Consider the following 11,548-nt stretch of genomic DNA (forward strand, 5'->3'; position numbering starts at 1 on the left):
GTTAATCTATTTTTTATGCAAAACAATACTTTTTTTGACCAGTTTCATGCAAAATGATACTATCTCAAAGGGATTTATTCTTTCGCATCATGTTATTAAATGATTAAGTCAGGAAATTAGGCTTCAAAGAGCGTCTTCATTTATCTCATATTTTTTAATTAAGGATTGGGTTAATTTTGGTTATTGGTTTTAATTTAAAAAAACAAAGATTTAGGAGCATGAGCTCTTGTCAATTCAAATTTGGATTAATTATTGAATTGGTTGAAGTAATGATTTTAAGGGCTAGTAGTGGCTGGACTGAGATTAACCTAGCCATAATTAATATAATTTAATTTAATTAAAATATACAAAAACATTTATATTTAACCCTTAAAAGGTAATGTTTAAATAAAAAAATTAATCTAGAAGTAAATTAAATATTCATGTATAAACCACACAAATAATCCAACAAAACATAGTTGCTAAAGCACAAATATGATGGATTTTTTTCTTTGTTTTTTTAAACTTTTAATGATGACATTTCCAACTCAACAATGGGAGAAAAAAAAATAGAATAAAATTTGAATAACCTATTCAAAACTAGACTGGTCAAGGGATTAATTCACCAATTTATTGGTCTAACTACAACTTGAGCTGAATATTATTATCATAATTATTATCAACAAAGGGAGGGGAAAAAAATAAAATCCAACTTGATTGACCCATCCAAATTTTTTGACTAGACTAATTGGGGGATTGATTCACTGTTTTAGTGATCTGATTAGCATTAAATGTGAATTTTTTTAAATAAACTTGAGTTAAATTTTAATATCATGACTATTAACTTAGTCCATAAGGTTGGGCTCATGGCTCGTTTTTGAATACCTTTACTTTTTCTTCATTATATTCTTGGCTTCAAGCTTTTCCATATTGTTCCACAAATTTAATTTATATATTTTAGATTAATGAAGACGAAAACTAGACTTGGTGGGAAGCATAGTTGTTAAACTCTCGAATTAACTTTTTGAGTTTAATGTTTTTACATTTTCAATTTATAAAATTGTGCAATTCACTCATAAATTTGGACTAGATATAAACTCAATTAAACTCGCGAGTTTACCTCCGAGTTTATTGTTTTTACGTTTCTAATTTATAAAATTGTGTTTACTAATTCATAAACTCGAACTAGATGCAAGTTTGGTAAACACTTGTTAAGCTCATCATTTTTTTTTTTGAATTGAGTGAGTTAAGTATATGCTATGAAAAATTTAATTGATAAAAGTTATAAGACTTGGTTCAACGAAAAAAAGTTAAAATGTAAAAACTAATATTAATAAAAAAGAAGAAAAATACTAAAAATAAGTTCTCCTATTTTAAAATTTTTATGTTTTGTATATGATAGTTTATCAATGTAGATGGGTTTAATTTTAGTGATTTATATTTTTAATATATTTAAATTAAATTACAATCATATTTTAATATGTATTTATTAATAGAGATAAACTTTTACGAGTTTATGATCCAAGTTTACGATATAAGTTTATATTTCCTATCATAAATTTACTTAAATTTGCAAGTTTAATAACATTGGTAGGAAGGATTACTTTGACAAATTAATTTTTTTAAAAAAATAATAATAAAATCTCTTTAAATTATATAAATGACAAGTTAATCTTTCAAAATATCATACTTTTATTGAAGTCCCTAAAATTTTTTTTGTCATTAATGAATTTATATAAATGATCAAATTGCTCTTGTTGAAAATAAAATAATTCACAAGTTTTATTTAAACAATTGTAACTTTTCTTCTTATATTCACAATAATGTAATAATAAATTATAATTTTTCATGTTAAATTTATAATTTTCTATTGCATTATTACAAATATAAGAAAAAAATTATAATTTTTAAATAAAACTTATTAATTATTTTTTTAACAAGAGCAATTTGATCATTTATATAAATTTATTAATAATAAAAAATTTTTAGAGACTTTCAGTAAAATTATAACATTTTAAGGAATTAAATTATCATTTATATATTTTAAAGAAATTTTATTATTATTTTTTAAAAAATTATAAAAGGCTGCAGCATTTTTATCCGTCGATTTTTGGACGATTCATATTACGTGGCTTTCCTTATCCGGTGATGGGACTAGCCCCACACGTGGAATCTGGTCGTGTGTTGGCCACAGGGGCAAGCCCCACTTTGCAATTATCTTACCCATAATTAAAACTTAGTCGTAATAAAAATAATTGTCCTTGATTTGATATCCACATATGTTTTATCTTTATTACATAGAACAATATTTTTTTTTATTTCTGAAATCTGACATTAGTTTAAACAAATTTACTTGTCCTTCACAATTCACATCCACAAATGTCAACTTTTATATGGAGCAAATTTTTTTAGCGGTGATAAGAATTTGAACTATGAATAGATTTCACTGGAAAATATTATTTGTTTACTTCTGAAATCCAACAATATTTTAAACAAAGAATTTTTTATATTTAATAATTTTCGTTCTTGATCATAATCATGTCTTTTTTGGGAAGAAATTAAGATTCATTATCATAATCATAGTCAAGTTGTTTATAACTTGCCTCTTTGATGTAAAAAAAAAAAAAAAAACAAGAAGATATCCACATGTAACTTTCCATTAATAATGGCCGTTTACTTCCTTTTTTTTTATTTTTTCCCCTTATTTATTTATTTATTTTGGTTGCATGTATCATGATGTCCTACTCGAGTTCTCGTAGTACAGGACTACAGGTGTACTTCAACGGGGGAGCTAAAAAGCAGTTAAAATGACATATGAGGACCTTGATATTAAAATAATGTAAAAACACGATATTTATGTAAAAGTTTACCTGAGAACCCAAGAATTTCTAGGAATCTATTGAATAGACAAAATTGCCCCCCAAGCCAATTTTCCTTCCTCCTTTCACTTTCCTTTAATGTGTCTCACCACATTCATTAATCCAAGTCATATGTCCATCACAAATCCCTTCCTCAATGATGATTTGATTAGTTATTGAAAAACACAATAGTCTCCCAATGATGCTTAAGGCCTTTCTTAAATCAATTAAAACAATAAATATTGTGCTTGATTATCAAAGAAGTATAGTCTTGTAGATGATCCAATCATACATTAGTTATATATTAATTTGACACTAATCACAAACCACACATTTATCTATCATAAAACAATCTTGCAAGAAGAAGAAAGTAATCTTTTTAAAAATACTCATGATACAGGTTGGCATTGCAAAGTTCATATGTTTTGTTGACGTTGACATGGCTCTTTTATTTTTTGAAATGAATCGAATACAAACACAATCTCCTCACACACTTACATATTTATCCATTTTTTGCAACAACAAGTGACCCTTATTCAAAAAGAAAGAGTGACACATCTATTCACCACACTCACACATATCTATCCCTTAATCACATGGAGAATAGAACTCACAATTTTCCTCTTTCAAAAGAGTGCGAGGCTCCCTATGAATGTATGAAGTTTGGAGATTCTTTTCATTTTAGAATAATTTCACCATCAATATTACCAAGAAAATCATCCAGCTAAGCCACTATTCCCTCCATTCCAGCTACAACTTCCTAGTTCTCTCCCTTATTCGACAAATCTCTGATAATGTTGGCGATTTGGTCCCTGTAAAGGGAAGGAGGTGGAATTCATCAAAATGAAGAGAAATTTGTGGCAAATGATGAGGATAATTTTGTCTATTGAAGAACGACCTGAAATGATCTTGGGCCGTTCGTTGGTACTTTATATTTTAAAATTTAATCGTTATTTTTATATGGATTATATGGTTAGGTCCTTGAATGTCATTTAGCTCACAAACCCTGGCCGAGGGCTTCGACGCTTTTTGAGGGGGAGGCATATATCTTCAGAGCAAGGTCAGCAAGCATCTGCAGAACTGAAATCTGAAGAAGCGCGTGATTTTGAACCATCCGTTAATCCTTTTTCGGTCTCAGAAATGGAGTTTCTAGCTGCGTCTGCTACTTCTTCTCCCCTACAATGCGCCTTTCTTCCTCGCAAAGGTTTTGCAGTGTCTATTACTCTGCCTGCGTCTCTGTTCTGTAATATTTCTTTGTTATTGATTCAGGTTTTTGGGTTGACAGGGTTGTTCGGAACTCCGGAATTTGCTGGCAGAGAGGTTTGCTTTGATTGTCTTATTTTTAGCGTCTTTCTGTTTACATTATACTTGAACCGTTTGGTTACTGAGGATGAGAATTGTAAAACTGTCGTGGCTATATGTAAACCGATTTATGGTTTGGATTCCTTTCGTTGTCTTCGTGAAGTGATAAATAGTTTATTTCCTTTGTATTATATCCTTGAACTTTTCTGGCTGCTGGCTAGTAACTTTTACTTCACTTCTGTTGACAACATGTGTTGATCCTAATTAGATTGTTACTATATAGTAATATGTTTGCCTTTAAAATTCTTACTGGCCAAGGAAAAAAAAAGAAAGACGAATTTAGTTATAGCTGTGGAGCGAAGGCATGATCATGAAGTTGAAACCATGATTATTGTAAATCCTTTTACACGATTTGCTCCTTTCATAGGTAGTGCCTATATAATAATCTGCTTCATGCTTGTCAATTGACTATGAGCTCACAAAGTCACAATATGGTGCTGAACAACACATGTACTGACCTTATTTTCTTAATGCATCTCTTCTAACCTTGTATATAACAAATTTAGCCATGAAGCCTTAAGCGAAAAGATACTCTAAGCATAAGTTCTGTTGTAATAAGATTTTACCAAACTACCTGACTAATTGATCAAGTTAAATGAGTTTGTAGGTTTGAGTTGCTTTTAGCTTCTTTCATCTTATTTGGTCATTCATTTTTCAATGATCAGTCAACTAGAATATTACTTGATATAAATTCAATGAGTTTGGAAAAAAATAAGCATTATAATTCTTTTAAATGGGTGGCCAGATTATTACAGCTCTGAATTAACTAAAGCTTCTGCTTGGCTAGAATCTTGCAGGAAGTTGCTATGACAATTTTCCAATGCTTAGCTATATGTACAATAATTTTGTATCAGCCAATTAATAGAGTCTTTTTTACATTGTAGAGAAGGTGCATAAAGAAAGCAGGACCTGTTAAAATCACTGCAAAGTTTGATCTGAAGCCACCTCCATATCCAATGGTAAGCTCTTTATGTTATTAACTGTCTCTTTGACTTGCACAACTTTCATCTGAACTTGTGATTTTAGTTACTTAATTACTTTTGCCAAAGGTAGAGAGTAGAGACTTAGCCTGGCTTTTGTACTAGAAATATACACAACATTCTTTTTGGGAGCAAATAATCTCTTTGGCAATTAAAATATCTGAAATCATATGGTGTTAAATTTTTATTATTCACAACACAATCAAAAAAGAAAATTAGTTTTACAAAAAAAAAATGCTAATGTATTTAGCATTGGGATTCTAATTGTTAATGATTCATAATAATTACATTATAGTAATGAACTGTAAAAATTGGATTAAAAGCTAGAAAAAAAAAATAGAAGAAAGAATAAAAATGAATCTGAAAGAATAGACTGGGGAGCCTACTTGCATCTCAAATTAGCCAGTGTGTCTTCTCTTTTTCGTGTTAGTCTCTCATTTCTCTGTGAAAACAATTCTGCTAAGCTGGCGGATTGCTTCTGTATTTCTATTTTTATTCCATAAAGATATATTTCTCTATAACTAATAGAGTTTGGGCTCACATAATTTCTGGAACGTTTGTTTTGGTGGAATGATTTTCAACCTACATCTTGTTCTAATGAAACCTTCAGAATGCTTTGGAGCCGATTATGAGCGAGAGGACTTTTGAGTTTCATTGGGGGAAGCACCATAGAGCGTATGTAGATAACTTAAACAAGCAAATAGAAGGAACAGATCTAGAAGGGAAGTCACTGGAAGACATTGTAGTTATTTCATACAACAAGGGCGACCCTCTTCCAACTTTCAACAATGCGGCACAGGTATGTTTGTTTTCAACTGACAAACCTAAAGTTTTTAAAATTATTGTTAAGTAATCTAAATTTACTTTATGCAGGTCTGGAACCATGACTTCTTCTGGGAGTGCATGAAACCAGGTGGTGGTGGGGTTCCATCCGGGGAACTTCTACAACTAATTGAAAGGGATTTTGGTTCATTTCAAAAGTTTGTTGATGAGTTTAAGGCTGCTGCCGCAACACAATTTGGTTCTGGTTGGGCTTGGCTTGTATGTGAGTACCTAAACCATTTCATCTCCTATTTTCTTCATTCATTATTAGTTTTACTTGTTAAATGTTGCCTATCAAGCACTTTTAATTTTCTTATATTCCTCTAAATCCTCATGTACCAGACAATGACAACAAGCTAGCGATAGTCAAGACTCCCAATGCTGTGAACCCCCTGGTCATGGATGGTTATGTAAGTAATAATGATTAATTATAAGACTTGTTTATTTTTTAATGTCATGTTACGGTAGCTTAGAAGCATTCTGGATGATATCCGCATTTTATGACTAATGAGATTTCTCATTATTGTTTTGCAGCCGCTTCTTACCATTGATGTTTGGGAGGTATTTCTCAACTTTACTTTCTTTAAAAAATGAAATGGCAGTTCACCCTCCAGACTACAGCTTAACTAAAAAAATTTACGTGAACTTTGAAATGCTGAAAAAAGAAATCCCTTTGACTTTGGACTAAAATGAAAAACATTTTACCCGAGTGACAATTGACATTAAACCACAAGGTGCTATGTGGTTTTTACAATAATGTCCATGTTTGAGTTCACTCACCATTAAACTTGCAGAAGTTCCTTTTCATTTCCCAAAAAATTAACTGAATTTTAACATTTTTTATTTTAGTCTGAAATTCAAAAGTATTTTATTTCATTGTGAAGAACATGTACTGAGTTGGCAACTTTGTGGTTATACATTAATTTTGGAGGCAAAACGTAGCTTTTCATACTCAGCAAGGGAAAGCCTACTGTAATCTTTAAATGTCATTATTTTACAATTGCTGACTTTTTTTTTTTTTCCATTCCTGTACAGCATGCGTACTATCTAGACTTTCAGGTGAGTTGTTGTCCGCAAAGCATTTTTGCTGTTGCTTCTTTCTCTTAAGTTTTGTCCAACAGTTAACTGTATCCCTGACTGTTTTGTGTTGACAGAACCGGCGGCCGGATTATATTTCAGAGTTCATGGAAAAGCTTGTGTCATGGGAAGCAGTCAGTGCGAAGCTTGAACAAGCGAAGGCTCTGGTGTAGAAGAGACATTGACATGCTGGGAAGCTATGGAAGAGATTATACTGATAGGTCTTCTATAGAGGTCAAATAATGGTGCAGCCAAATTTTCGCCTGGGATCGGTGTACATGCTCATGATGCTCGTGTGTGTTTGAATCCATCTTTTGTATAAGCTTTTGAATAAACGCCTGTCTTATGGATGTCTTGGAAACATATTGATGGAGGATGCTATGTGAATTAATGAACTCCTCTAAACTTTCACAGCTCTTGCCTTGCAACTTGCCAAAAATGCCACTGTTCCTCACCGATTACTTGTCAACCAAAACTTACATAACTATGACAATTTAAGTGTGTGTGGTTACTAGTTTTGAAAGTCTAAGCAGATTTTTGCCAGCCAAATTTTGATATTAATTATTCAGGTGCCTTCCTTTCTTGAACGATCCATACACCAATATAATAGACACATGTCAAAGCCACTTTCCAATCTATGGAAAATCACAAGATTCATTACATGAGTAGAGTTGGGGTTAGGGAATAAGGGTCAGGCAGGCTTGAAGCTTTATTTAAATAAGATTCGTTACATGAGTAGAGTTGGAAAATAAGGATTTGGATTTAAAAAATTGGTGATTTTTCGAAAAAGTAGGCTTCTACCCAACCCTAATAAGTCCTAAAAATAGGGCTCTAATTCAGGCAGTCTTTTAAGTATTGTTTCTCAAAAGATCGATGATTTTTCAAGTGTTGTGTTGTCAAAATAATTGATGTTGGTTCTTTTGTCATTTATTTGAACACGATATTGACAGATTTTTTATTAATTTCTTAAACACAATTACTTTGTAAAGATTATTTATTGATTTTGATTAATATTGTATTTCATGATATATAAGTTTTTGTATTTATCAGATTTGATAAGGTTGATGTGAATTGAAAATTTTTATCTTCTTTTTAAAACTTCATTAAGATTATATTTTTGGATTTGTACTTACTTGTTTTATTGAATTTTTTATTTTTAAAATTTTTTTAAAATATAAAATGAGCTCAAGTCCGGGCTTCAAAAATCGATTGTTTTTTGAGAAGTTAGGCTCAAGGACTTGAGTCCTTAAGGGCTGTGTTAGGTCTGCCCATTTTTCCACCTCTATACATGAGTTTCAATTTATTCATTTGATTATGTTCATGATGATTGACATAAGAGAAAAATATAGCAGGTATAAAGTTTGGGAATAGAGCAAAAAAGAAATTCTTGAGCTTTCTGTCCCCTTGTCTTTAATGATAATATCGTTCAATTTATGTAGTTATCTTATCTAGTGAGATAAGGTGGTGGTTGTTGTTGTCTCTTTCGTTGTCTTCAACATTTGAAAAGAGAAGGCAGTGAGTGCTATTGGATTGAGTAGAAGAGAGAAAATAGAATGAGAAAAATGAAAGGAACACCATTTTGCTGAAGAGACAATAATGTCCCATTTTTACCATACTTCAATGACAAATAATGTTGAGAGCTCCAATGAAAACCTACAAGCTACAAACCAACACCATAAAATGAAGCGTGAAAGGAAAAACCAGACAAAAAGGAATAGAAGGCGAGGAAAAAGAATGAAACAAAAATGGAAGAAGAAAGAGAAATCAGAAAACGTCAAATGTAATGGATAGAGTTAAAGTGAAAATACATGATAGAAAATTTGGAATGATATGCAAATGAAAAGGGCTAGAAAATATTGGAAGGAGCGAAAAAGTGGTAATCGATATTGAAATTCGAAAATTTTGGAAGATATGAGGAAAATATGCTTATATTATTTGAAAAATGTAGGCAAATTTAAACTCCAAATGGACACAAAGTCTAAAATGAATTCAACAAGAGCTAAGTTAATTACTTTCATCTTAAATCATAAGACACTTTTTAAAATATTTGACATCTTAAAATAAAAAAACTTTAATAAGAATAAGTTGTTATTGATGATATTTTTTTAATATTATCCTTTCGATATATTTTTTTTTTAATATTCTTTCACAAATAATGGAGTATTAAATAAAAATATTTTTAAAAATTTATAATTTTTTCTTTAAAAAATAAAGTTGTAAGGTGTATTTAATAAACTTTATTGATATATAATTTTATTTAAAATTATTTTATAATTTTTGGAGGGAGTATTATTTATTTGAGCCGATACTAATTATTTTAGCCATAAGAATTCATCTGCACGGTGAAAACAAGAGTGGAGCTGCACCTATTCATCGGCTTTGGACCCACGAGATTTCTAGGGATAGTGTTGATTGATATGGCTTATTTTTCATTTTAAAGGAAGTTTATGGAAGGGAGGTTTTTAAAATTAAGATAAAATAGAGAGGAACTTTTATATATTTCATTTTGATTTATACAATTACAATTTATATTTAAAAAAATATAAACATTGTTAATATAATTTTAAAAAAAATCATATCTTCATTTGACATAAAAATCAACATGAAGATCTAACGTTATAGCATCTAGGTGAATTAGCTTTAAGGTTGTAGTATTTAAGTAAAAAAAAATCGTCTTTTATACTCATATGGCTTGCATTTTGATCTACCTGTCGGTTTCTCACATATTGGCCATGCAAAGTCCTTGATCTATATTTATCTCCCCCACACACCCGTTAAAATATATGCACTGACATTTTGTAATAAATCTGTCAATTAGGGTTGAGTTCCATCAAGTCAGTCTTTTTAAACTCAAAAAAAATTTAAGACTAAGCCACTACTTTAAAATGTAAAATAACAATTTAGATTTAAAAAGGTTAAAATAAAATAGGGTCGATCCTTTTAAGCTATTTTATAATTTTATTATTTTAATATTAAAAAATTAAATATTACATTAATTCTAAAACCTTAGCCTCATTTCACGAGGATAAAGAATAAATATATGATAAACTTAATATCTTTTTCATTAATGAGGCTCCACAAGAATAAAGATGAAATTATATTGATATTGATAACAATGAAAATCATCAAGATTTAGTTGATGGTACTAGCAAAGTCTGATTGTTATTGTTATTGATATTCATTTTATGATGCTGCTGTTTTTTATTAGACTTAAATTTATTATTACGTGTATTAACTTAAATTTGTTTCTCTATACTTAATGTTATATGTAATAATTTTTTTGAAATTTTAAATATGCTTTTTTTTAAATTTTTAAATTGAAAAGTAAAACAATTATAGAGTTGAGGTCTTAAGGGCCAGCCCTTCAACCTTGAGGGTCAATGCTAGGCTGACCAAAATGAAACTCTGAGGCATAATTAAATTTTATAGGATGAGTTTGTTTAAGACTTGGTTTCTTAAAGGGCCAACCTAACCTTAATTGACAGCTCTAATTTTCAGTAGTTGACCGTTAATTTGGATGGGAAGTACTCCTCCAAGCCTCTTGATAAGTTATTTCTACCAATCTCATTAATACCAATGCAAAAAAAAGTGTGTAAAATTCTAAAATATGTCCCTATATAATAAATTCAAAAAGTGATATTATATTATTTTTTTCTCTCACAAAAGGTAAATTTGGAAATACCTTTCAACTATTATCAAAAAAATCACACCATAACTTACAAATAGGATCAAATAAATCTTTTAGAATGTAACTTATAAATGTGATCGGACGGAGTGAAATAGAGAGAGAAAAATAGGAGGGGAAACTCCCAAAAATAATATTTTTTCTTTTCTAATTTTATGCAATGTTTGATAGGTAAAATAATATTTTTTTTAAAAAAGAGAGAAATACATCTATTTTTTTTAAAATACTTTTTCGCATACCAACCATGCTTTTAAGGCTCTTAAGTTGGATATTATTGCATGCGTATTGAATAAGACTTTTTATGTCAATAATGAAGGGTATTTTTTGCATCGATTGGTGGAGGGTAGTAAATAAGATTGTTCAAACATAATGTTTTGCCTCTTTGAGGTTTAATTTCTTGACCATTGATTGCCCAAAACTGAAGAAACGTTATCACAAATGGAAGGCTAGGATTGAGGGAAATGACAAATGCTTGAAAGTGAGAATTTGCTCGTTTCAATTAGGATTCGAATTCTCTCCCTTTCTTTTCCCATCAACTTTCTCTTTATTTTTCATTTCAATTGTCTTTGGTCTTGAAATATTGATTATTTTTTAAATTTTAAGTTATTTTATATTAAGATATAATCTATTTGAATATATTATTATAGATTTTTTTAAAATAAAATCATTATATGGTCATATTTTTATTATTTTTTATTTATAAAATATCAAAATAATATTTAAAATATATTTTAATATAAATTTTTAAATTTTATGACCCACATAATTTTTTTTAAAATTTTGAG

General features: G+C 29.7%; 1 protein-coding gene across 1 annotated transcript; it reads left to right on the top strand.

Annotated features, from left to right (window-relative positions):
* Window positions 1-3,861: 3,861 nt before the first annotated feature.
* LOC129287180 (superoxide dismutase [Fe], chloroplastic-like) lies at window positions 3,862-7,491 on the top strand. Its single transcript, XM_054923370.1, has 9 exons — window positions 3,862-4,041; window positions 4,123-4,157; window positions 5,084-5,158; window positions 5,790-5,978; window positions 6,053-6,224; window positions 6,344-6,411; window positions 6,536-6,562; window positions 7,037-7,060; window positions 7,156-7,491. Exons 1-9 carry the CDS (start codon window positions 3,978-3,980, stop codon window positions 7,249-7,251), a joined length of 750 nt encoding a protein of 249 aa, XP_054779345.1. The 5' UTR covers window positions 3,862-3,977; the 3' UTR covers window positions 7,252-7,491.
* Window positions 7,492-11,548: the final 4,057 nt, after the last annotated feature.

The sequence above is a fragment of the Prosopis cineraria genome, unplaced genomic scaffold (genome assembly GCF_029017545.1).
Source record: "Prosopis cineraria cultivar Desert tree isolate PC_DT_omini unplaced genomic scaffold, ASM2901754v1 PC1, whole genome shotgun sequence".
NCBI lineage: Eukaryota > Viridiplantae > Streptophyta > Magnoliopsida > Fabales > Fabaceae > Prosopis > Prosopis cineraria.

Coding starts and splice junctions, on each gene's coding strand:
- LOC129287180 (XM_054923370.1), top strand. CDS start 3,978: ATGGAGTTTCTAGCTGCGTCTGCTACTTCTTCTCCCCTACAATGCGCC. Junction 4,042..4,122: donor CGCCTTTCTTCCTCGCAAAG/GTTTTGCAGTGT, acceptor TTGGGTTGACAG/GGTTGTTCGGAACTCCGGAA. Junction 4,158..5,083: donor CGGAATTTGCTGGCAGAGAG/GTTTGCTTTGAT, acceptor TTTACATTGTAG/AGAAGGTGCATAAAGAAAGC.